Here is a 26,694-nt window from a genome sequence, read left to right as displayed (position 1 = left end):
AAAGATCTCATTTTGTTTGTCTTAGTAAGTCTGAAGGAAGAAGACAGATAGATATAGGGGCTGACCTATTAACCACACATGCCACTTCCCCTTTAACTTGCTCGTGGTCTTTGTGTACTTTACTGTCCATTTCTATCTCAGCCTGGTGAGACCAAAACCAAGTTTGCGTGTCACCTCCTTCCAGTCTTTCTGTAAAATCAGACACTTGTACCCTATGCATCTTTCTATTCTTCCCTGCTAGCTCCTTCTGCACTCTCAAGATTGCACGAATCCACTCCTTCCCACATTTCCAGCTTCTTTTCCCTTAAAGGGAAAAGGCAAGGCATCACAGAGAGGGGGAAAAAGAGGCAGGACAGCCCTACATGCAGTAGTCTTCTCTCTTTCCAATCCTACTTTCTGGGCATTTCAGTCTTTACCACCAGTCACAGCCTTTGATAAACATTCAGGGACTTTGCTGCCTCAGTACAAGCAGCTCTTTTCTGTCTAGTGGAAAACATCAAAAGATGAAGAGCAGGAAGAGGCCTGTTCACAGCTGGGAGCCCCCATCCAGCTCTAGACCAGTGGCCATGACCTCCCCTGCTAAGACCATGGCCACAGTTCTGCCCTAACCTCAACAACAGCTGCTGGTTCTTATCTCAAGCTCAGATCAAGTGTTCCACATTCCCTGTCCTTTCCCACAAAGGATGCTTCTCTGGGGATGGTCATTGCCATGTTTCTTATTGTATTACTGTTCTTCCATCCCGAAAAGCCAGTCAAAAAAACTGTACAAAGATGCAGGCCACACAAGGAGAAGGACAGTGACTGATGCTTATCTCCTTCAGAAAACTTCAGAGGAGGTTCCCCAAACCACCCCAGGTCGGCAGATATGATCCCAGCCATTCCAGGGCTTTTGTTTGCCATCATTATCAAGATGAAGACTCTGGCTCTGGTCCCTTTCCAAGGGTCAGGGCAACCCCTTTGCTGAGGTTAGTGTAGCCACCTTACCCTTCTCTTCTGGGCAATGCCTCCTCTGCCATCCCTGCAGCAGTCCCACAGCACATTTCACCCACCCAGCTGCTAGACAAAGAATCAAAGCAGAAGCCCTCTCCCAGACTCAAGAAATAGCACCTGGCTCCCAGTGTGCACTCTGCTGGGACACTGCTGTGTCAGTGGAGTGGACACTGCAGTGGAGGAGAGCAGGACACAGGGCATGCTAGCTGAGCCTGCTGATAGTCTGGCTGCAGGTGTCAGGGCCCACTGCTGGTATGGTGCACTCTATCCTTGGCCCACTGCTGTTGCCATAACAAATTCCCAGTGGATTTCCCACTAAAGTTTAGTTTTTACCTGGCAGGTTTGCACCACAGGTTATAGAATGGAAACCACCTCAGAGGTCTCTGTCTCAGAGCAGAGTCCCAGATTCAGTTCAAACCCACTGCTCCTTTCATTCTCTCCTCAGAGCCATCCAAAGAATAGCACTGTCAAGGTTATGCTGTTTTCCTGTCCAAACTGGCTGCTGGCTGCATGCTTCTGGGGGGTCAAGTCGGATGGAGCATTTCCCACTCTGTGCTGTGGATTTCAGAATCCATCCTGAAAGCATTCCTATAACACTAAATCCTCTTGGGGTGAGCAGCCTACACGTATGTTTGACACCATCAGATGTAAAAAGTAGTGCATGAATATCTGCACCAGCTGTTGTGTAGGTCTGGGTAAATATGGAGGAAATAAAATGGACACAATGTATTTAATTGAACATTTGTTTGATTTTTTTTTATTTCTTTTTCAAGGATTGGTTGAAAATCTGTGTTACTCTGTATTTAATAGAGTGGTAACTTTTAAATGTATCAGATGTTGAGAACACCGCACAAAGTTTTTGAAATTCTGTCACAAGCTCTAAAATAATATTTTCCTTTCCACATAAACAAAACATCAGATCATTATCTTTGTGAAACAGAGGCAGTGTTGTTTGCCAAATATAATTTGTGAGCTATTTGGCAGAATTTGCAACTGTAAACCAATTCTATCATTATGACTGTAACGTCTTACCAACAGTCAAGAGACCCTGGGAACAAAAAAAAAGTGGTTCTCAAGTTCTTCTAGCGTGATATAATGTGTATATTTGTAGATTCCAACCAAATAAATTATATGCTAGATGGTACTTTTAAAAAAGGAAAAGGATTTTGTGGTTTTATTTTAATTGAGGCACTGTATACTTGAGATGACCACATGATTTCCAATAATTGTCAGTCTCTGTTCAGAAGTCTATAATCCAGTATTTATCAGGATTAAATGGTGAATATATTTACATTACAATGATATTTGTGTATCAGCATTTTTTGATTCTGTTTAGCTCTGGGTAACTCAAAATGCATTAGAAAATATGTATTTATATATAGACACATACACACACATTCTTTGGCCATAATTTTTAAAAGTCCGAGCTTATTGTTTCAGCATTCACAATCTGGATATGCAGTAACTAGATTTTAAAAATGGATAACATTCAGTACCTCTCAGTCAAATTTCTAGTAGCTGCTGGATGCTAATGACTTTTGGAAAGTGAATTCTTTCCCTGTAGAGCTGGAAGACCCATTTCAGCAATTCTCTTGATAAATCTGTGAGACTGAAGTGAGTACTTTTCTCAAGTACACTCTGGATTTCTTTGTGGAATGAACAAAGTCTCCGTAAAAGTTGGGATTTTTAAGTGTTTTTCCCCCTAAAAGCTCATTCTTGGTATGGTGGGAGAGTAGGGTGCCTGTGATGTTGAAAATCTAGCCACTAAGTTTGGGTCTCCATGAACTATGTTTAGCTTATGCCAGTGCCATATATTATTATTACATATTATTAGTTTGGTGCCTACAGGCTTTGGTCATGGGCCTGGATGTTCTAGGTTAGATGCTATAGAGGCACAGCACAAAATGACAGTCCTTTCCCTACATGCAGCTTTTGTACAAGAAAATATAAAACAACTTCTGTCCTCATGCATGAACAGCATGCACAAGTGTTGGTCATCCCATCCTACCTCAACCAAGCCACAAATAAATATGCTACCTAACCTACATGGACAGGTAACACAATTTCTCACACAAAATTGCAACTGCAAGGACTGGCTGTGCTCTGACTGAATTCAAGAGCAGCTTGCATTCCCACTTCTGAATGTCCTTTAGGACCCCAAGATTGAAACAAAAGCCCAGGCTCTAAAAGGAAATTACAGTGTACCAGACAAGCTAACCTGTAGGCCTAAGAGTCAGCCATCTGTTTGGGCCAGTTTCTTCAAGGAAGTCATGCAGAAGACCTGCACCCCCAGAACTCCTAATTCTTGAGTCAAATAGGGGGAAGATCACCCTTTTCCTTGGGTTTGCAAGGCTGTCACACTCAGGGCAGCACCAGCTGCTGTGCTCCTCAGTCTAACCCTGTCCTATCCACTGATTCACATTTATTAAATTCAGAGGAAGCAGAAAATCTGTCTCTGCCTGTCTTGTAGGTTGGGGGCAGGTGGATAATCAAAGTCTGAAACCAAGCATTTAATTAAATCAAATGAGCAGAGCAATGCTGAGTGAGGCAGTCTGTTTCTGTGTGCTGGAGGCTGCAGAGAAAATGCCAGAACCTGAGCTCATGCTTTGTGGATGCAGGCCATGCAGGGTTTCTCTGCATGTGAGGCTGCAGGCAGAGTCCTGGAGTGTCCCAGTTCCTTCCTGGCTTGTCCAGAGCAAGCTGCAGGGTTAATACAAAAAGTGCCTTTAGTTACAACTTAAATACAGCTTCTCTCCTCCCCATCCAAGGGAGCCTGATCTCAGCTGAGGTCTAGAGACAGTAATGCAGTATAAAGAGCACCAAAGTTACTTACGTTTGTTCTTGCCACTTCTCTTCAAAGATGTGCGATGCTTTCTTGTCAGGCTTGTTAGCAGGAAAGTTCAACATACTAAAAAAGCAAACAAAAAACCTTAACTTCACAAGAAACTGCTTAAAATCCCTCTGAAACCATGCTTAATTAAATGTCTTTTGTCGTGTTGCATAAGTGACTTTTTTTAAAATCTCTCTTAGTGGTTTCCACAGTTCTGTGCATGGGTGCCATCCCAATTTAATGACCTAGAATTAAGTCTAATTGTTATTCTATCCTCTTTTCCCACACCATGTGGGGCAAGGAACTTTTCTCATGACACCAATGCCTTAGGTTGTTGGGGTTTTTTTAATATTGTCATTTTCACTCATAATCTTTTATGCCCTGATCTAAGGCCTCTTAAAATGGATCTGTTCCATACCATGGAAAGAGAAAGACTTGGAACATCTCACAGTAAGAGCACAGCTCCCCAAAGGACAGAGTTTCCTCAGGCTGATTAGACATCTGCAAAGCAAGTGCCAGCCAAATGAGGTGTCTAGACTCCTTGCACTCAGTAAGGGTTCAGAGCATTTCCCGGGCACAGGAGGCATGGTTCTGAATGTTTGACACAGGTTAGACAAATCACACCCTGAAAATACTTATGTATTGGCGTGTCTTATAAAGGGTGAAGATGGATAACCATAACACAAGCACATACCCCAAATACATGCTGAGCAGAGGGACACGGACCATATCACTGGTGTCTAAATTGTAACAGTTCTAGTATCTGAAGGAAGCTATGGCAAAAGGAAATATCAGGGACAGAGGGGGACAGAAAGAAGCAGAAGGCCCTAGGGAAAAGCACACCTAATCTCTCATGTAGCTCAAACACTCCACATCAGGCATTAGGGGAAAATTTGGTGTGTCTGTGAGTGTTAGAACAGTCTAGTTTGCCCACATCTCATTAATCAGTTCAGAAAGCTTTGCAAGGTTGTGAGCTGAAACACTTGTTCTGCCAAAGCATAATCCTAGCATTGTGCTTTTTGGCAACAGCAGCATATGGACTATCAATTAAGCTATGTTATTTCAGCACCTGAATATCCAGAAACTTCAATTTTGGTACCAAAAAAAAAAAAAAAAGCACTAAGTCTTTCAGAAAGCACTCTTTCTATTTTGACAAATTTAAACTGTCACATTTAGTTCCTATGTGTCCTATGTGAAAAGCGAGACCTCATGACAATTTGAACCTCTTTTTTGTTTTTTTTTTGACACCACGTGCTGCAGAGCTGCATTCCACATAATTTCCACATAATTCCACTGCTGCTGCACAAGCACCAGCCCAGCCCGATGACTCCTCGCCTGCCAGGCTCCTAGAGCTGCTGAATCCACGCTTCTCCTGGCCCCACACCCGGCTGTGCCCTTCCCTTGGACGCTGGCACTGCAAAACCAAAGGATTTGTTGTATCTCCCGTGCCCCTGGGAGAGAAGTGGTCCCCTGTGCATGTCCTCTCCCCAAGGGTCTGATAGCTGGAGATGGGAGATGAAAGAAAATAATAAAAATGTGGAAAGACACTCCAGGGCCTCAGGGACGGTCCAGAAAAATTGGATTTGTTACCCACTGTGCAACAAGCCAGCAATTACACACCTGAAAGAGACATTGTTCATTCTCTACAGCTCCCTGAAAGGAGCTTGTAGCCGGGTGAGGCTCGGCCTCTTCTCCATGGTGACAAGTGACAGGACGTGGTCTTAAGTTGGGCCAGCATAGGGGTTTAGGTTGGACACTAGGAGGAATTTATTCACAGACAGGGTGATTTGACACTGGGCTGCCCAGGGAGGCGGTGGAGTCCCCCTCCCCGAGGGTTTAAGGAGAGGCTGGATGTGGCACTCGGTGCCACGCTCTGGTTGACGAGGTGGCGCTCGGTCACAGGCTGCACTCGACGGTCTCAGAGCTCTTTTCCAACCTCACTGATTGTGATTCTGTGATTTATTTCAGAGTCGCACAAGCCCAGGTGCTGCCTGGCAGCAGCATTAATGTTCCCCTGCGCAGTTTATTATCAGCGCTAGTTACGGCTCCCGGCGCCCCTCAGAGCCCCCCCGCCATGGCGCCCGGCACCGCCCTGACGTCACTTCCCGGGCCGCGGGCCGCCCCTGCCGGCCGCGCTCCCCATGGCGGCGGTGGCGGGGGCCGGCGGCGGCGGCGCCTCGGCGGCGCTGGGCGACGGCGGCGCCATCGACTACTCGGTGCACGAGGCGTGGAACGAGGCCACCAACGTGTACCTGCTGGTGGTGCTGGCCAGCCTCGCCCTGCTCGTCTACGCGCGGCGGTGAGAGGGGGGCGGGGCGGGCGGGGGCTCCCGCGGGGCCCTCACGCCGGGGGGCGAGCGCTCTCGGCGGCGTGCCCTCACCGGCGTGCCCCTACCCCGCAGGAACAAGAGGAGGATCCTGCGCATCTTCACCCTGCCCCCCGCCGCCGAGACGCCGCCCGAGCCCAACTTCTACGACAGCATGAAGAAAATCCGCCTGCGGCAGCAGCTGGAGATGTACTCCATCGGTAAGTCGGGGGGAACGGGATGGCCCGGGCTGCTGGGGCCGTTCCGAAAGGGGAACGCCCCCGGTGCTGTGGCACCCCGTGAGAGCGGGGCTCGGCAGCAGCGGGAGGAGGCACGGAGCGAGGGAGCGGCCGTGCAATTATCCTAAACCAAATGTCAGAATGAACCCCGTGCTACGCGTTGAAAGAGCTAGGAAGGTCTGGATGTTGTGAAAACCCGGACGGATTTGTAAAAGTTGAGAGGACTGTGGAATCACGATAAGACAACCACATAAACTGAAAATAGATTAGAATTTTACTGTACCAACAAGTGTTGCTGCTCCAATCTCAATGCTGAGGGTCAGGATGGAGGCAAGAAAGGGCCCCATGCCCGTGATATTCCAGTGGTCCAATTCAGAGAAACACAGCCTTGCTTCACATCTGCCCTACATGCATGCCTAGAGGAAATTCAGCAAGAAAAACCTTAGTGATCTGAAACCACCTTTTAAATGCAAAGACTTAATGTAAGGATTCTTAGACTAGGCCATTGCATTCTGTAGGAACAAAACTGGATGTTCTTCCTACAGTGGAATGCCTGCTGGCATTTGCTGATGGTGTTTGTACCACTGCACACAACTCTTTGATCTCCCTTTGCCTTGCTAACCAGATTAGTTTTGAAGTCAATGTAATTGTTAGCTTGTGGCTTGTATATTGTGGAGGAGATGAGAAATGTGGACATCAGCCTTGTGCCTGTTGAGCCATTCAGGTCATCGGTAATAAAACTTCTGAAGCCATAACCTTTAATCTTAATTATTTTTATTTTAATAAAAGGACCCGAATGGAATCATAGTTCTCTGCCATTGATTCACTGACATTTTGCTATGACTCTGCTGTTCAGCATTTATAAGGCCATACACTAAAGGTGAAGTTCCACATGGTGACTGAAGCTTCCCCTTGTGTGGCTGAAATTAGTTTCTCTGATGCTTCATCTGTTTCTTGATTGTTGTCATGGTTACATTAATATATATATAAACATAAATGTGTGCATATATACATGTATGTAATAAATAATATAATAATAGCAGCAATAATAATATAAAATAAATTGTATAATCAGTGTTGATTGGTGTTTCTTTCTTTCAGCAAGGAAGTATGAACAGCAGCAGCAGCAGCCACCAAAACAGACTGAAAGCGTACAGCTCTCAGTGGAATGAAGCCCACAGTTCTGTAGGAACTCAGGACATATATCCAGTGCTGATTTTAAGAGTCAATGTGGAGCTATTTTCAGTGCTTTTTAATTGACACATAGCTGAAGGCAAGGGGGAAACGGAGGGGACTGTCCCTAAAAGTTTGTTCTTAGTAGCTTTTCTCTGAGCCCTCGTGAGGTAAAGCGAGTGCCCACTGGAACATTCAGCATGAAAGTACCCAGCACAGGGCAGACCTGCTCAGAGGAACCTGGGGGTAGGGAAGTGCAGTCTTAGCAATATCTGAAATTATTTCTCTCTGCTTGGAAATCAGCTCCTACCTTCTCTGGCAACAGCACTCTGGAGAAAGCGAGGCAGTACCTGTCTGCCTGGAAAGCCTTGTGTTCCTTGATGATGAGTTGTTGAATTTGCTGAATGCAGTCAGTGTGAACGGAGGCACTGTGGCCGTACTGCGTGGTGAAGGTGAAGCTTTGAGAGCCCACAGTGTCACTGGTGGTAGTGCAGAAAATTCTGCTCTCTGTTTTATCTGGGAGTTGTGTATGCAATACTGTGAACCTTTCCTGGAGAAACTTTGAGAAGTACACAGTGAGCTGCATGTCTGGAAGACACTTAAAGCCACTACTCTAATGTTAATAGCAAAGGTGGTTAGCTCAGTTTAGCCAAATTGCTGTAAAGAATGGGTCTGTCTGTAAAAATCGGTATAAGCAGATCATAGCTTGTCCAGAAGAGACTTCACAATGCAGTTACTTTTTCTTTCTAGGTAAATCTCAAAATCAGTTAATTGAAAGGATTCTGCAGAAATTACTTTTTAATAAAAGCATCTAATAATGAAAACTATTTGAAGATGTATCATGCTGTAATTCCTAACGTTACGCAACTTCAGTTGGCCAAGTGAACAACCAGCACAGTGCTGGGAGTTTATGTCCAGAGGTTTTCACCTATTCTGCACTGGAATCTATTAAGTCTTGGAGCAGTGGTGAGCACCACCACGGTTACATTTGGATGTTAAGAAACTTGGCTTTGAGCACCAAATTTTACTATATTGAAATGATCTGTATTTCAGTGTCTGTAGGGACTGTAAAACGTGACCTAGGCCGAACTCACAGTGGCAAAAGGCTCCGTGGGTTTGCCCCATGGAAAGGCTCCTTTGGGTGAGGGTGGCCCCCTGTGACAGCTTCACGCTGTAAGGAACCGCGGAACACAGCGGGCTCACTCCGCGGGGCCGAGGGATGGCGGCCACGGGAGCGGCGAGGGCGCGGGGCCCCGGTGCCGCCAGTGCCGGGTCCTTCCCACGTTGCTGTGCCCGTGTGCTGACGCCGCTCCGCAGCGCGTCCCCGACACTCGCGGGGTTTACGAGGCACAGAGATCCACGCCCGGCAGAGCTCCCCGGGCGCGGGGGAACCCCCGCACCGCATCCCCTCCACCTCCCGGAAACGGCGCCGCTTCCCCTTCGCCCGACCTCACTTCCTCCCGCGCTTCCGTCTCCGGGACGCGCCGGCTCCCGCTGCTGCCGCCGCCGCCGCCGCTGCTGCTCGGAGGCCGGAGGCGCCCGCCGGGCGGTGAGTGGGGCCGCGCCGCCCGAGCCCCGCCGCCCCCCACGCCCCGTCCGCGCCGAGGGCAGGGGATGGGGCACCTCGCCGGGGGCCGTGGCGAGGCGGGAAGGGGCCGCCCGAGGAGAAAGCACGGTCGGGGCGGGGAGGGGGTGTCCGGGTCCGGCTCCATTCCCGCGGGAGGGCTTGGTGCCGCCGCCGGGCCGGCACGGCCGTCCTCCGCGGGAGCGCTCCGCTCCGTCCTCCGCGGGAGCGCTCCCCGCGTGTCCCGTGCCCGGGTTCGCGCCGCAGCGATGTCCCGGCACGGGGGCTCGTGGCTGTCCGGACAGCTGAGCCCTCCCTCCTTCCCACCGGCCCTGCCCACCCGGGCGGGCGGGCAGGGAAAGGAGCCTTTCCAATGGCGCATCTCCGCCGGCGCCGCTGCCGCCCGGTGCGGCTCCGCTCGCTTCGCTGCAGCAGCGCGGCGGAGAATGAGCCCGCGCCCTGCCGCTCACCCGGCACGCTCACAGTGCGCGCTGCAGACAATCACTTCACGGTTTGCCTCTCAGCTCAGCTGAAAGCACCGTGAAGGGCTTAGAAATCTGGAGCAGCGTGCGGCTTCGTTTGTATTCATGGACCTGGGGCGGTGGCAGGAGCATCTCAAACTTACTTGTCCAGAACAAAAAGCTTGTAAGGAGAAGTAGCAAAAGCAAAAGGTATTCTAGGGCCCGTGCCTTTTGTATGTGCTAGGGTGTTCGAAGTATGCTGCTTGAGCCATGAGCGAAGGGGAGGTCGTGGTTTGTTTTCCTGGCAAGTGCAGCCACGGGAGTTCTGTCCCAGTGAAACTGTGCCCTGTTCCGCAGGGGGGTTTATGTTTTCAGCTGTACAGTACAAGCATGTGTTAGGACAGAACGTGGAGTCAGCTTTTGAAATTTTACCTCAAATATCTGCACTGGTTTTTACCTGTTAATTCGTTATTGCAAAGCAAAGGCAGATAGGGTAGAGAGACAATAGATTTTTTTTTCATCTGTTTTTAGTAGTCAGGCTTATAGGCATGCACGGGAGCAGATTCTCAAACTCTCATGGAACATAGTTGATGCAGAACTTTGGATGTGTCGGGTGGGGAAAGTTTATGACCTAACAAAAATTGGGCCAAAGTTATCTTCAGTTACATTTATTTTTGAGAATGCTGTACAGAGGGAACAGTTTCTAGCTTACCCAATACTGTTTAAAAAGCTATTATGATGTGTAGATTTAGTGGTGTCTGATCACATGAAGCATGTGATGGAAGGCTTTCTAAGCAGTTAAAACTTTACATCTGTAAGATACTGCAGAAAGTCATTAACAAGTTGCTCTCAATTACAACTCCAAAGTTTTTGAGAATCTGACCACTCTGTTGTTTCCATGTGAGCTGCTGAATGTCAGATCTTTGTAAATGCAGTCTTCAGATGGCATTACAACCATGCCTCTATAATCTTATGTGAAAATTATAATCTTCTGTTAAGTGGTGGAAAAGTCACTTCTCCTCGTAACCCAAAATGCAGGTTTTTTACTCAGCACTGTGCAGAAGATCAAAGGTTTTTTGATAGAGCTGTATAAATTCTGTGAAAAGGCTCAAGAGGGTCTTAAAGCTATGAGTATGTCTGTGTTTAAAGAAGAGGTTGTAAACTCTGAGGGCCTTGTAGTGAAGATATTCTCCCCTGTGCCACGAGCAATTTGAGTTTCAGTCCAGTGTTACATGCCCAGATAGTATGAACTGGTATGTGCAAGCTGAGCCCAGATGAGAACGTGTCCTGTAGCAGCTGCCATGATGCCTTATAGCCAGCCATAGGATTTAGGAATTTCAGCAGAGTGATGCTCAAGTGGTCCTAAGCTTGCTCTCAAACTTCCCTTCCAAAACTGCCTGCCCTATTGAGAGGACCCACAGAAGAAGCCTTTGCTGTACACTCGTACTGATGATGCTCTGAGAATGGGTAGAAGCTCTGAGAATGGGGAGAAGATCCCAGTGCTTTTGTCTGAGGACACTGCAGGGCAGCTTCTTCAGTGCAATGCACAGTTATTAATTGTGAATATTCTAACCAGTGATGAATCTTTCTGTAATTTATGTTTTGCATATATGATTAAGCAGCATTGGCCAAAAGCCTGGTGACAGCACAGGGCTTTGGAATGTTTCCCTGTTGCCTGGGCAGTTTATTCATGTTAGCTTACTTCCGTGAGCTTTAATCGCTCCTTTTAAAGTCCTCCTGAACTCAGGAGTGCCAATGCTATTGAGCAAGCTGAAATTATACACGCTGCAGGAAGAAAGGTGGGGATGTTGCAACTTAACATGTCTTTTGGAGGCATTGAAAAGATTTTGTCCCAGCCCTAATTTCTGGACTAAAGAAATTGAAAATTGTCATTGCGTGCCTTCTTCAATAGGGAAGCAGCACGCTGTTAGAAAATGTGTTATTAAATCCATGATGTCTTTGGCCTGCTATGCCTAAAGAGAAACAGCAATTGGAGGAGGCTTGCTGACAAAGTGGAGCCTTCAGTCATGGTTGCTTATGCTTCAGATCAGTAGTGATCAAAAGGCGTTCCCTTTCCCTCCAAACCCTTAAACTGTGTTTTAGTCATGGTAAGGAACCTGGGTGTTGTTTATTAGCGTAGTCACACAAACAAAAGGCAGCACTCGGTCTTGTCCTTGAGACAGAGGTGCCGCTGAAGAGCAGAAGGTTTCAGTGCCTCAGGCCCTCGAGAACGGAGGTAAGATCCTTCACTTTGCAGCCCCATGTCTGTTGTGGCATAAGAGTTAAGGGCTCTGATCCAGTTTTTCGTAGTCTAACAAGCTCCACCAGAAGCTGGCATTGCCTGGGTGGAGGGGCCTCCCTGCTGGCTGGGGGAGAGATACAGAGGATGACCAGAGGCGCTGACTGCTGGCAGAACAGCCCAGAGCCAGCACAAATGTCTCATGAGAAATCTGACATCAGGGAGTGGAAACCGGTGCTGCTTCTTCTGTAAGAGAAGGCAAGAGGAGAGGAAAAAAAAAAGACACGTATTGTTAGGAGCAAAAGGCTCATGATTTTTTTAGGCAGAAAAATCCTGCCTTAATTATTTTTTTCCTCAAGTTTCTGATAAAAAAATGGCTGATAAAACTTCGCAATGCTCAGCTGTCTTTGTGAAATCTGTGTTTGCATTGAAAAGTTTAAAAACCTTTTTAAGAATGAAGGTGCTTTGCCTTATTTTTGAAAGGCATGTCTAAGCTTTGGGTGTTACTTTAATAAAAATAATTCCTGATCTTTTTATGGAATATCTAAACCCTGGGCGTTACTTTAACAAAAATAACTTCAAACTCCAAGATTAACAGAGTTGCTAAAAGGAATTAGTTCTCAATATGAAAAACAATAAACTAACTTTGGAATTTCTGAACCAAGCCCTTAAAGGCAATTTGTGGCAAAACTCCAGGAAAAAAAAATCTCATTTTTATAAAATGGCTGTATATCTTCTTTCTCAATTATATCTAGGCACTGCTTTGAAAAGTGATTCTTTCCTTGCAGATGCTTAGGAATGAGGTGTTTTAAGAGAATTTGGTTTAATTTTAATCTAGCAGTAAAATTAATTAATCTTGAAAAGGGGCTGTTCAAATTTGGTGTTTACTGAAACTGCAGTCCAAGAAAATATTTTACATTTGCATGTCTGAAGAAGAACTTAGATCCCGAGTCTGTGAAGGAGTAGTCCCCTTCAGTTTCTGCCAGGTTGTCAGACTTGCTGGAACTGGTTTTGGACATCCATGATGTATAAAATGCACATGTGGATCTACAGCTGGGAAAGACCGTGGTTTTGATAATAGCAACATTTGTCATTTTCGTAATGGAGTAGAACAGGTATTTTGAAAAGACTCAGCCAACAGGAGGGCTGTATTACTTTCCAAAATATCCTCTGGATCATCTTGGAAACATGGTTTGTAATGTGCTCTTGACTGACAGCGAAGGGTGCGAGGCGTGAATTCCTGAGCAGGGAAGATGTATGTGGGTTGTGCAATGGAGACTCCATGTGATGTCGTTATTTATGGCACTTCTCTCAGATGTCTTTCTGGGTCTCAAACAGCTGCTGTGAACTTTACCCAGCACTGAGCGCTAGGTATGTTTGAGTGACTATTTTGCTGTTGCTTGGATCATGGTGATAAGCAGTACAGAGCCAGGTTCTGTGACACTGGTTGAAAGAACAAAGCAGAACTTGTATTGGTTGATGAAAACCTTGCAGAGGGGAAAAAATAAGATTATCATCTTCCATAGCTTTGGTTGGGGGACATCAGGGAGTGGTTGTTGGAGGCAGCCCATTTCTTTCTGCTGTGATCGGGAAGGAAGGGTGGACTGACAGAAGAGGAAGAGTTGCTTTTTCTTTTCAAGGAAAGGTCAGAAGGATAGAGGCAAAGGTGCAGTTTTTTCACTCTTACCTCTTTTCTTCATGACTGTTTTGTTAAATGCAGCAACCATTGTTTGCAAGAACTTTTCCTTGCTTTAGTAAAGAGCTGTGGGTTGTCATGGGTTTTGATATGTGGCAGTGCTGTTGTTAAACAGATCCAAATCTACAGTCAGATAAGGCTCGGAATAATTGATGTTTTTAGCTCAGCTAAATAACTGAGTTCACATGATCTGTAAGTGGCCAGCAGGTTTTTTCTTAGGCAGAGTATGTACTGCTTGTATTGTACATTTATCTAAAGCTAATTTTATCACAACAGATTGAGAATTCTAGCAACGAAAAATACCTGAGTTGGGTCTGTTAAAAACGCCTCCTTACCCAAAGTCTGCTTCTGTGTGTGACCACCAGAAAATACCACTTCTTTTTGACTTCATAGTCAGTAATGACCCCAAAGTGGTGAAAGCATTGCTCTCTGTGCCTCTGAGATTACTTTTGGCACTGCTGATGGGAGAATTGTTCTGTATCATTATTGTCTTCCCTTTCAACCTCAGCACATTCTGGAATGCCAAAGGCAAACCACTTGCTGGCTGATCCGAGGTCCTGGCGGTGCTGGTGTGGCAGTGCTCAGAACCTTGTGGCTTGGACCACTCTTTCAGCATTGCCTAAGAGCTTTGTACATGTACCCAGCTCAGTATATTGTCTTTACACATGTGAGACAGAGGAACAGGAAAGCGTTTATGGCCTCTTGGAAAGAAAGTGTCAAGATCCTTGCTGTGAAAGAGTTTCTAAGCTCTGTAACTATTAAACAACACAGAGAGGTTCTTGAGAAATATGAGAAAGGGCAATTTTACTGCTAATATGAGACCTGTCACTTTATTGACTAATCAGTCTCTGATACTCAAATAGAGAAAAAAAATTGCATGTGTTTGTATTATTTAATGAGGTAACTGTTGACAAAGTGGGGCCTTTTACCGGTTCTGTTAGTGCTATTTTGATCATTAAAGAACTTCAGTTGTTTCTGAACCAGAAGCTGGAACAGGCTTTTTCTCTCACCCTCTTGCTTGCCTGAAGGTTGTTCCAAAGAGAGATGAAATGGTGTAATTTTCATTTTGGTTGAGGCAAAGAAGTATTCTCTTACCATAACTCACCAGTTCCAAGCCCATAATCACAACATTTGTGGTAAAACAATGATGACTGTGTGGTATTTCTCACAGATGCTGTAAAAACTCTGTCATCTCCTTGGGAGGCCATCTTCCCATGAGATACCAGCCTTTCTCTCTTTCTTTCCTGAAGACTTTCAGACTGAGAACCTGTGGTCTGGAGTCCAAAGTTTTAGCTCCAAAGGCTTGGAGAAAAAAATGCAGCCCAAGTAATCACAGAAAGCAGGTCTCTGTTTCAGAGAGACAAAAGGATCCAGAACATCAAGTGTGCTTTAAGAGTCTCCCTTTCTTGTCTGCTGCTTGCATATGTATTTTTTTTCCCCACTAAGCTTTTGTTGAATGAAGATGTGGCTTTATACCTTGATGCGTAAGTTGTGTGAGCAGAAACAGCAGAGAGCACTGGAGCTTTAATAAGTACTTGGCAAAATAATCATGATGAATGTGCCATGAGTTCATCCATAAGGAACAAAAGTAGCAACATAGGCTAAAGTTATTGCACCAGGGAACCTGCAGCCCACAAGAACATCAGCCAAGAGCAAAATGGGATTGGCGTTGCATGGTGGACCCTGTTGTTCTTTATTTGGGTATGGAGATGAGAGGGCAGTTCTTTGCTCAGAGAGGTTCATGTACAGCCCTCTGTTCTAATAAATTTATCAGAATCTTGAAGTGGGGGTTCAAAGTGCACAACTTAGAACAAAACATCTTGCTTATAAGGGTGGTGTCCCTGGAGTGGAAAAAATCATGAAAGTGAGCTTGCAAGATCCAGGAGAAGGTAGGGCCTGCTGAAATGTTGGTGCAACTGCCAAGTTTCCTGCAGATCCCAGAAGTGTAGCTTAAATGTTGCTAGATATCTGATAGAAGTTGCTCAATAGTTTTCTTAAAGATCCTTAGGTTGTGTCCTGTCACAGGGCATAGTGTGGCATGGAAATTTATGGTGCAAGGCAGACTGGAGCTCTTGGAAGGGGAACAGAGGTGGTTAATGGTTATGCTAGTTCCCATAGTGGGAGAACATTTAAATGACATTAGACATAAATACACCACACAATATTACCGAGAGTAAAAGTTTAGTCGGATTCCAAGCAGACTTGGGCATTTATATGTATAATGACAATGTCCAGAGTTGCTGTAAATAGGATTAAAAATAAATTAAGCACATAAACCTTCATGCTTATTAATGAGGTCAGGAAGGAATTTCCCTTTTGGGGGAATTACATCATTGTTCACTACCTGAGCTGTTCTACCTTCTGAAGCATCTGGTCCTGATCACAGGAGGCAGGATTCTCAAACAAATGGACCAGCAGTCTGACCTGTCGTGCCAATGCTCAGCTTACCCTGCCTGGGTAGGATCTTGTTGAAAGGGTTTGAAAAGCGTGTATTTGTTTTTTTGATTTTCTGAGGCCACCTGTGCTGCAGTGTATGTCTGCTTTTCCAGATTCCCATTGGTGAAACAGGACAGCTGTTGTCCAAGTGCCTTTACTGAATCCTGAGAATTGCCTGTTGACATGTCAGCAGCAGCCCACATAGAGATGGAAAATGTGATGGGCTCATAAGGTAATGCTGTATTGCTCCATAGATTCAAAGGTAGCTCTGTGAGCACCTGAACTCGTGAAGGTAGGGCTTTCCTGCAGCTGTCTTGGTTTTGGTGGCACTGCAGTACCTTACACATTTTTCCTTCTTTCTCTCTTTCCATTACACAGCAGTGCTGTTAGCATCCTTGATTTTCCCCACGGCACAGTGCTGAGCAGCTTCTCACTGCCTTGTAGTTAGTTCTTGGGTATATTTAATCAAAACATGCTGTCTCCCTGATGTTTGAGAACCAGACCTGTTGCTCAGGGTGCTGCCTTGGTTGCTTACTTTTGCAAGTCTGCTGTAGGAATTAAGCACCTCTGCTTTTGCATGAGATTAGGTTGAAATTTGCCTTATAGTTTATATTTCTGTACATGGAGCAACTGGTGTGGTTGTATAACCATTGTATCTTTGGCAAACAAGGAACACTTTCAGTCTTTCAAGCAAGTTACTGAAGAATATTTTTTTCTCTCAAAGCAATTAGGTGAGTGAAGAGTTACACCAAATAATTGAGGCGTGTGTGCTTTTAAAACATGCACTGTTTAATCTTTTAAGATTTTCCCCAAGGTACAAGGGGAAGGCTTCCTTGCCAAAATACTGTAATTGAGTTAACATTCTGGGAGGTTTCTGTGTTTTGTTACTGAGCTACAAAGCTTCAGAACTTCTGTTACTGAGCTTCTGCTGGTGTTGGAAGGAAGGAAGATCAAAGTTAGAAGTACCAGCCTGCCAGTAAATTGTCTCTTCAAAAGAAAACTGAAAATTCCTTGGTTGTTTCAGGTGGCAGCCAGCATCAGATCTTTCTGACAACTATTAACCTTTTCCTGCAGTTCTTTTTCTGCATGCAGCAGTGAGCAGTCTGGATGTCTTGTAGACTGTATGATGTGTAAGCTGATTGTAGACATCTGATTAATGAGTTAAGATGTCAATAATAGATTGAATTACATGTCCTCAGTTAGTTTCTGCTGCTCAGAGAGAATATGAAGTTATGATGGCTATGGAACAGTAAAATTATGGTTTCTGTTTCTTGTATACGGTTATCATCATGATAAAAGATTAAGAATCACTGTGGTGTAAAATAATTGGATGGTATATATAAAATAATTCTGGATGTCCTGACAGCGGGACATTTGTGGCTGCCTCAGCTTTAGTGCTTTTGAAAGCTTTTAAGCTCTTGAAATCTGTGATAGTTACCTTTCCTGAGTAGGCAGTAGGATGGCTCAGTAGCACAAGCTTTCAGGACTGTTTGCCTTCTGAGCACTTTTGAGGGTAAGGACTTAATCAAGAGTTCGGAACTGGGGGAAGATGTATTTTTCTTAGACATGTAATCCCAGCACAGCACATACATTTCTGTCCAGTTACTTAAAAGATGTTTTTTCTGCAATACCAAGACCACTGTCAGAGGGCTTCTTGCTTTGACTGTCTAAGGCTGTGTTATCTTCTTGACTGTGATGTGCAAGAAGCAAAGCCAAAGCGTTGTGCTCTGGTGGGACTCTGTCCCTACAGTTGTCTCTCATTTCTGCTGTAAGAAAGCCAAAATGAGCCCTGTTTCACAGGGTGGAGTTGGGGAAGGACTACGCCGTCTTTGTGATTCATGCATATGGAGTATGCTGCTGTCAACTGTTTTTGCAGAATAAAGAAGGATTTTAGATGGGACGTGGAATTCTGAGAAGTTTAGGTGGTATCTGATAAGATGTAGGGTCTGCTCTGCTTCTGGTACAAAGAGGTTTTGATGCTAATGTTTATTTAAATGTGGCCTTAGCCCTAAAAGGGAGAGATAAAATGGCTTTCATGCTTCTGTTTCACTGAGAGCTGACTGGCAGAATGGTTTCAGTGCCTGCTTATCTGCTCTGAAGGCTTCATGGCTGGGGAGGCTGCAGAAATAATTCTCCTGTACCCCCTTATTCAGCATTCAGGCAAAACTGTAAGGCAGGCAGATGGTTTTAGCTGCATCTTTGGACACAAGAGGGTTGTGTCTCTGTTTTGCAGATGAGTCATCCCTTTGCTGTTTTGTTGTTGGACTCTAAACAGTGCTCTTGGCTTTGGGCCTGTGTGACCCCAGGTTTTGGATGGCAGAAACAGATAGGGGAGTGCCCTCCACCCCAATGCCAGATTTTATGACAGGTTGAAAATACCTTAGGCCTTTGTCACCTTGTACTTAAGCTGCTGTAACGCAGAGAAAGCTTTGTCTCTCTTGTACCTGATAAGTGTATAAAAACACAAACTGTGTGCTGTGGAAGTTGTGTATTTTAGGGAGCAATGGGAAAAGTAGAGGAGAGGCTTACTCACATCATTGTTTTTCATCTAACTTGTGGGCTAGAGCTCTACTTGGACAAGTGAGTCCTGGGTAAAGATGACTGGCATTGTTTTCAGTAGCGGGTAAGTCAGCAGATGGGTCAGCAGTTTCTTTTAGTTGAGCTGGCTGCCGCAGACTAGTTCTGCAAGCTTGGCACCCGGTCATATTTTCCACAGTATGTGAGGCTAGCTGGTACAGGATTTTTCCTGCTCATCGTGTCAGGATCAGAGGTGCAGATTGGGAGATTGGTTACCCCATTTTTGGCACACGATGTTTTGCCAAACTAGGTTTGTAAGCTTTGCACTTGTGAAAGGAACTCTGATTTCCTAAAAGGAACTTGAATGAAAGTTGGGATTTTATTAAAGACACAGAGGCATATTATTATTCATCTTTCATTGCTTCATCCCTGTGATGTTTCCTGTTTTGCTTCTTGAGATACAGGTGTCATGATGAGGAGCTTCTCAGAAACAGAAGTGGATGATGAGTGGAGATGAAGAAATCATACATTTAAGAAGTTGGCTCAAGTTTCCGTTACAGGCATGGAAAGTTTCTGAGACCAAGCCATGCGAGAAGAACATGAGTAAAGAAGAGGGAGATGTAGACCCAGACTTTCTAGAAGGGATTGCAGGATTTGAGAGGACGCTGCACAAACGTCACGTAGTTTTCTTGCTTATTCATTTACCTGCACCCCTGAACTGTAATACTTTGTTTGCATGTCTGTTTGGAAGTTGAAAAATCCCCTCACATCTGTGTCTTTAATATAATCGTGGCTTCAAGCTTGTTTTAGGAAGAGCAGAACATCGCTGTAGTTTTTATTTGTGGATGAGATAGCTGCTGCTTTGTACTTTAAATCAATTTGGGGTTTTTTTTTGTTGAAACAAACACTGAATATGGAAAAGCTCAGACCATTACAAAATAGGAAGTTAGGCTTTGCTTACGTTTAATCAACAGCCTTTGCATAGAAAGTATGACGACAGGTGCATAGGTAAAAGAAAAAAAAGTAGTGCTAGCCCTGTAATTTGAGTAACCTTACAATGTATTGTTCTTATGGTGTCCTTAGACAGATGCCAGAATCAAATATCAATCAATTTTATCTTTTCTATCTGACTGTTGGTCAGAAAAATGTTCTAGGTAAGATTTCTTGCCAGAGTTGTGGGGTTATAAGTGCAGATTACTTAGCATTGAATTAGGAGAGAGCTTTTTGGAGAGATAGTTTTTTGAACATCTTGGCTGTGCCGTGAAGTATCTCAAAGGAAATACTGGCCATGCAGTCCAACAACTTAATGATGCTGTGAACAGATTTGATTGTAGTAAGTCTCTGATACAAAGTTATTAAGACTTTGATGTATATGTATTTAAAATTTTAAAAGTATATATGTTTTTCTGTATTGAAAGTATTGCTGGTAGTGGCAGGCAAAGAACATCTTTATTTTTCTTATGAACTCCTATCTGGTGTCTTATCCTTAATAAAAGGCTATGGTTATTTTTGTATACTGACTGAATATTTGGCCTTTAAGAGTATGTAATTAGATAGAAGAGTAAAAGCAGTTGTTAAAGGACTATTTTTTTTAATGAAAATAGTTTGAAATCATATAATTTTAGTTTCTTCCGAATAGATGTGATTAGTGTGTTGGAAATAGTTTTACAGTGGATATAAAGGGAACAGTTCAGAGACAGTGGCTGAGAATGTGTCCAGCTATTTTTGTAGTTACATTTTTCCAGTTTTATTTTTTTGGTCTCTTTACTTAGATATTTCCATATAATCGAGGCGCTACATCACAATGGGATACAAAAACTATTTGCACTTTATAATATTTAACTTTTAAAATAGGTTTTATTGTATTATTTGATAAGTAAATTGCAATGACTGTGAGAAAATCCTAGCCTATTTTATTACTTTGATAGAAATTTGAATATGGGATAGTATTGTCTGTATCATATAAGAATGTTTTCTTGGATTTTTAGCTGCTGAAACTGAAATCAATAAACTTTAGCTACTGTTGTTGAATGGAACAAGTAAATCTGCACATTTGTTTTCTTCGTGTTACCTGTACCCCTGTGTTCACCTAGTGTTCCTCCCAGCTTTGCTCCTTTCATGGTGTTTGCCCATGAGGCACACTCAGTGTGGGTTCCTGCATGTTCTTGTGGAAGACTTTATTGATGGAGAACTGTGCATTCGAGTTCGTGCAATTAATCTGTTTTCTGAATAAACCTTAGAGAATCTCAGTCAAAACAGAGTCCCAGGATTAGAGTAGCCAATGGATCAGTTTGGAATTTTAAATAGATTTTTCAGTAATTGATGACAGTGTTTTCAGGTAGATGATGGTCTTCTGCACCCCTGAATTTCACATATGATTAGTCCACCAGCGTATCCCAGATGGAAAGTGCATTAGTGAATAATACAGTCCAGGTTCTGGATTACTTTAGAGGATGGAAAATACTTTTTGCTTAACTGAGAAATTTTTAAAACTGAAAAGGGTTATTTTTCTTGTAAAACCATAGTACTTTGGATTTGAAAGAAACAAACTTGTAATGTAGCCCACATTTATTGTAATCTATTTAGCTATTAGTATTAAATTAAGTGGTTAGATATCTTCATGTCTGCTGAAGTTTTAAAGAAAAAATCAATTTGTGAAAGATATCTGGTTAAGGGCTTGGAGACAGTTTTGATTGAAATATTAAGCCCATTTTAGGAGAAATGTATTCCACTGTTTCAGAGCAACTCTTTTCCTCACATAATTTTATTAATTTGATTTAATTAAATATCTGCTTAATTCAAAATGGAGAAACTGATTGATAGTTCAAGAAATGGCATAATTAATTTTCCCCATTTTAATTTATGTGTAGAAGAGATGGAAGAGGAAATGATTTATGTGACTTCTGAAGGTCTTGGTGATAAGAGACCATTTTTTTATTAATTATAGATTCCTTGATTACTCCCTTAAAGGAAAAAAATACTTTATATTCTTTTTGCCTGTGTATTCAGTGTTCTTTGTTTATATGATTATCTACTTGCTCATTTGTTTTATGGATAACAGTGGGTAAATTTTCCTTATCGGTATGACAGAGATAGACCTTGATCCCCTCCAGATCTTGCAAGAAATGTGCTCTGCATGTTCTTCCATATTTCAGAGGACTCTTGGCATGGTGTGATTGTCATGCGTGGCTGCCATAGACTTAATTTTATTTATTTTTGGGGGTTATTTTCTCCTTTTCTGCTTAATTTTTTCAGCTAATTCTGGAATTTTCACCCTTCCTTGTGACTCTTCTCACAGTGCTTGTGTGGAGCAGAGAGATCTGTGTCAGTGCTGGGCCACTCCCATTGTTGGGTTGGTCATTTTCTGCATGGGAGATGCCTAGTCTAGAGAAGTCCCAGCCTGAGCCATGGTGGCCACAGCAGGATCCTGGCATGACGAGCTCTGGTTCTCACACCAGAAGGCAGGGAACAGGGGAGGGCTCCTCATGGAATCTCCTTTGCCACTCCTGACCTCTCAGCAGCATCCATTCTATCTTTTCTCCTCTCGGGCTTCTGAGATGTGTCACTGCCATCATCGTGGCTTAGCTAGGAATGCCTCATCCTGAGGCACAGTAGCCACCGGCCCTGTTTGCTGGTGCCAAGTACTCAAATACATTCTGCTGCCTAATAACTTCCTCCTCCCTGCAGCCTGTGTGTCAAGCAGAGAAATTTTAGTTGTTCAAGCTCTTTGGGAAGATGAATACACTCATCAGTCCACGTGTCCTGTTATCTTGCCCAAACCTTTAGGAAGACTCTTTGTGCTCCACCTGGACATTGGCACTGGACCAGTGGGTTTGCTCCCCAGCCTTCCATGAGAGATAAAGCCCAACTTTTCTCAACCTGCTTCATATGACCACACACCCTTAGTAAGTCCTCTTGAGGTGTTTGCTGAACCGAGAGCGCAGCTGTGGGACACTCTTTGACATGTTGCATTGACAGTGATTTAATCTGTAGCCCATGTCACGAGTCTGTTGGGCACTTCTTTGCTTCAGTAGTATTGTCAACCTGCGGTGAAGCTACCAGAAGGTTAATGCTGCCTGGTAGGTAGAACTCAGGGTATTTGCTTCACCATCATGCTCCTCATGCCTCTAGCAGCAAAGGCTGCAGGAGACAGACGTGGATATTCCATGGACTCAAGAGCAGAGATCGGCAGGCCTTGGCCTTTGGGGGGGAAACGGGCCTGTTAATTGGCAGATGCCATGCTTTGCATGGTCACCAGGCAGCATAAGCACGATCACCAGCCTCCTGTGAAATGAAGCCAAGGTCACAGCTTTCATTGCTGTTTCTCCCTTTATATCTCTATTACTGCAATGCTCATAGGGAAAAAAAAAAAACCCAGCAAAATTTCCATTGCTAGAGTATACTGGCCTCATCTGCTTCCATTTACCCCCATAACCCTGGTTGACACCTCTGTGAGTTGTCCCTCCTCTGTTTGGTGATACCCCTGCTCCTTTCCTCCTTTTGCCATTCACCTAGATCATTTCAAGAGTGCTTGGTCTTCTGTCCTGTGGGCCACACTGATTTTGGAGGTTGGCAGTGAGAGCCAGCCGGTGTGGTTTGGCATATTGATAGCTACTCACTCACTCCAGTTCTGTTTGAAGAGGGGGGGGATTGCTGGACTCAAGGGAGCTCCAGCCATCTCTTCTGGCTCAAACAGAAGGCTCCACAGTGGTTGTTCTCTGAAAACCCAAACTGAAATGGAAATGGCAGGCAATCTGAGGCTGGACGTGTCAGGTTTCCTTTATCTGAAAAATTTGCATTGTTGACTTTTGGCAACCACACTCTGGCTTTTCACCAAGGGCATCTTTACATATGCCTCTGAATTTGCAAAATGCATATTTTTGGATTGCCACAGGAGTGTTTCGTGGGCAGTTTTTATGTTCTGTGTAAGGTTGGTACAGGTCCGGTAATATTTCAGGATAACACTCCTTGAGTTGTCAGCAGTATCCAGGGCTTTTACAGTACTGTGCCCATGCTGATTGATTCTTTTGGATATGGGTCTGGGGAGGGGAAGATTAAATTCAGGGTGGCTCTGAACAGCGTCTCACCCTTTTCCTTGGTTTTAGTACGAACATGGGTGTGCCCTAGTCTCTGGTCAGTCGGCTGGAATCATGGGCCATCCAAGTCCAGTTCCCAGCATTAACTGGGGCAGTGCTTGAATCAGTGCTGGCCAAAGCCTTGCTCCTTCAGGGTTGCTTTGCTGCCTTTGAACTCCTCCTGGCCTGACATGGGCTTGTGCTGTGGTAGGGGCTGGAGTCAGCGTGGCTCTCCCAGGCCACACAGCACCCAGAGCCTGTGTCATCCTCTGCGCCAGCCTTGGCCTCCAGCAATTCCACTTGTGGGTTCCTCCCTTTCATTTCCCAGGGCTGGCTCACTCAGTAGACAAGTGTGATCTCAAGCAGATTCACATGCTGTAGCATGGCAGCTCTCCATGCTTGCCTGTGCAAGCACAGCTCATTCACCTCGACCACTGGGAGTGGAAGTCCCTTGACTAGGGTGGGATGTGCTCTTTGAGAGCCCGCAAGCTTGCTGGAAAAAAAATGTTTGCATGACAGGGTGACAGAGTTCAGAGCCATCAAGAAAGCCCATCCAAGGGGTTTGATACTTTAGAGTAGAAGAGTTGCTCCATCCCTGAATGCTAAATGACTTAATTTTTATGTCTACTGCATTAAACTTTCCAGAGTCCCTGAGATGGTTTTCTTTCAGTGAAATATGGATGCATCTCTTTTGGAGATTATCCTGATAGCTAACAGAATGTTTCAGAACTTGCTATCCAATATGCAAAGGCAGATGTGCTTTTATTGGCTCCTTTTAACTTAAACTGCATTTGCAGCTCTCTGCAGAGCAGATGCTCAGGGTTTTGTTGGTATTCATTGAGCTTAACAGAACTACCAGAGCTCCAAGAAGAGGTGCTGTGTTTGGTAGAGCAGGTTTGGTTAAATCTCTGTTAGTCTGAAGGATCTCAGGGCTGATTTCCAGGTAATGATTGGCCTGTGGTGTCCTTCAAGGCTCCCATGCTGGAGATTTTTAGTACATTTTACAGACATTCAGGTTCCAGTTCTTATGGGTTTTTATGTTAGAAAATTATACTCATCCCCCATTATTTTCTACTCAAAATGTATGTGTTTTAAAATGTGAATAATCATTTACATATGTAGCCTTCCAACCTGAATGGCAAAAAAAGCCAGTTACATTCGACATAAAAGTTACCCTTAGTTGCAAAATTAACTTTATTTCAGTGGTCACTGGGAAATGAGAACCTGGGTGTCTTTCAGAAAATAGCTAATGCAGAAATGCAGAACAAAGGGGATTTAAAATTAAATATTTAAATTGACTTGTACTATTACATTATTTAAGCCTGAACATAAGTCTGCCTAGCATGAGTTTGTTGAATCAAACAAGGATCTATCAATTGTGGATTTAACAAAATAAATTACAATTAAAACCAAATTATGATATCTGATTGAGATTGTAATTTATCATTTCTACAAATATTTGATTTGATGGGAACCAAACTGGTGCTGCCATTTCCAAAAACCAAACCTCGTAATTTATTCTGTGGTCTTACAAATTTTCCTTTGCTTGCTTCTTTAGTGGTGTCCCAAATTATAACTCTTACTAATGGTCAACCTATCTTGGCTTGAATTTTCCCATGCCTGAAGTCCACAATGCTGATGTAGCAAAACAAAAACTTTGAAGATATTTCCTTTTCTCTGTGCTGTTTATTATATCCTTTGCTTTGCGTGTAGACCGAGCTCTGAAGCTTAGGTCAACAAGAAGCCACCGTTGTGGCCAGGCTGGCTCGTGGGAAGCAGCACTCGAATGGTTCCAGTTTGCAGCTCTCCTGGGTCTGAGATGTTTCCCACAGGTCAGGCTGGCAGCCTCTGAGGTTTGAGATTGAGATAGATACCTCTCAAATGACATGTGCCCTGGGCAGTGTTTTTACCTGCACGCTGGTGGTGGTTGCTCTAGGCTGGGGGAACGGTCCTTAGCTTCTCTAAAGGAGAATTAGGATGGATTTAACGTTTGCTGGGAGCGTTCGGGTTGGAGCCAGACATCAGCTATAAAGAGAACATGGAATAATATTTTGCAATTTTTTTTCTTTTTACTTTATAAAGTTAAACAAGTGTGACAAGAAGTTTCTGTACTTATTTATTTGCTTTCTTAAATTGTTGGAATCCAGATCTATAAATACAAGCTGACTTAATGTTTACAATTATGGTCGCTCTCACTTGAATTGATTGATGCTACTTCTTAGGGAAAAAAAAGTTAAAAAAGGTATTAAGATATATAATCTGCAGGAAAAGATTATCATGCTTGTTTTTAAAACATGTTGCTTTGGTCCATAAGGGAAAACCACTGTGAAAGTCTTAGCCTCTCCATTTTCTAAAAACTGGAAGCTTGTTGGCTAGCTATTACAGGAGGAAAAGGAAAGACATCACAACCAGACTAAAGAGATATAGATTTTCATAAAGGTAGCAGCTGTATCACAGACTTAATTGTAGTGTGGTATAGACCTTAAATAAAGAATCACCATTTCTTAAAAATAATCATGGCCCAATAGGTATTTTTAAATTTTTTAAATTTTTTTTGTGGGGGCATTTTAATGTAATTTTTTCATTTCAGATTTCTAGTTGGAGTTTTCCCCTAATTCTTTTTAGAAGGTGATGTAGGCTTGCTAATCCATGTGAGTTTTCTTAAGAAATGTAAAATACTTCTCAGTTTTACCAAATAACACCTGCAGCTGTGCAGCTGAATTTAACAAATTCAGAAAACTTTTGACTTCTTATTAAGAAATATCCTTTATTCAAACTTGAAAAAATAGATCAGGAAAAGATTATGTTTCCAAGTCTGTGTTTACAAATCTGAATTGATTTGTTTTTTCTCAAATGTACAGATTTAATTATATTAAGTTGTAATATCATTACACACATTTTAGTGACTCTGAATGGAGTAAAACATAGCAGATAAATTTATAAACCATAAATGTGTCCAAATAAATTTTTGTCGGTCAGATTTTTGACTGTGACGAAGCAGTTTTGATTTTAATTCCTTTTTGCTGAATATGATAACTTAATTGCATTATATAGTCTTAAATTATTTTCTATGAAGCTTTACTTTTAGGCAAGCATTAGTTTTGCCTTGATTTATGTGCAAAAATGTTTCCCACTTAAAGGAAAGTGGTTGAAGGAATCTGGATTGGGT

At 43.6% G+C, this 26,694-nt stretch overlaps 2 protein-coding genes and 1 long non-coding RNA gene across 8 annotated transcripts in view; 2 read left to right on the top strand and 1 right to left on the bottom strand.

The window, feature by feature from the left end:
- Positions 1–1,330: 1,330 nt before the first annotated feature.
- Positions 1,331–5,895, bottom strand: LOC135298988 (uncharacterized). Its single transcript, XR_010361018.1, has 3 exons — positions 5,441–5,895; positions 3,824–3,898; positions 1,331–3,690 (listed from the first exon to the last, which is right to left on the bottom strand). It is a non-coding gene; the product is annotated as an uncharacterized LOC135298988 (long non-coding RNA).
- Positions 5,896–5,919: 24 nt separating this feature from the next.
- SMIM19 (small integral membrane protein 19) lies at positions 5,920–22,230 on the top strand. Of its 3 annotated transcripts, none has more exons than XM_064417238.1 (3): positions 5,920–6,119; positions 6,222–6,346; positions 18,909–22,230. In XM_064417238.1, exons 1-3 carry the CDS (start codon positions 5,962–5,964, stop codon positions 18,965–18,967), a joined length of 342 nt encoding a protein of 113 aa, XP_064273308.1. In that variant the 5' UTR covers positions 5,920–5,961; the 3' UTR covers positions 18,968–22,230. The 3 variants fall into 3 exon arrangements, with proteins under 3 accessions (XP_064273308.1, XP_064273309.1, XP_064273307.1); XM_064417239.1 differs by having other exon boundaries at positions 5,921–6,119; positions 18,915–22,230; XM_064417237.1 differs by lacking the exon at positions 18,909–22,230 and adding an exon at positions 7,466–8,364 and having other exon boundaries at positions 5,934–6,119.
- The window catches only part of SLC20A2 (solute carrier family 20 member 2), a 56,506-nt gene continuing 38,791 nt past the window's right edge, over positions 8,980–26,694 (top strand). Inside the window, exon 1 of one of the 4 annotated variants that reach the window (XM_064417231.1) lies at positions 8,980–9,086. The gene's annotated coding sequence lies outside the window, so the exon portion shown is untranslated. Of the gene's footprint in view, positions 9,087–22,236; positions 22,356–22,399; positions 22,530–22,607; positions 22,753–26,694 lie in introns of those variants that run through there. The other 3 variants (XM_064417230.1, XM_064417233.1, XM_064417232.1) reach the window with 3 other exon arrangements.

Source organism: Passer domesticus, chromosome 4, assembly GCF_036417665.1.
Source record: "Passer domesticus isolate bPasDom1 chromosome 4, bPasDom1.hap1, whole genome shotgun sequence".
NCBI classification, from domain to species: domain Eukaryota; kingdom Metazoa; phylum Chordata; class Aves; order Passeriformes; family Passeridae; genus Passer; species Passer domesticus.
This window is presented reverse-complemented; position numbering and strand designations above follow the sequence as displayed.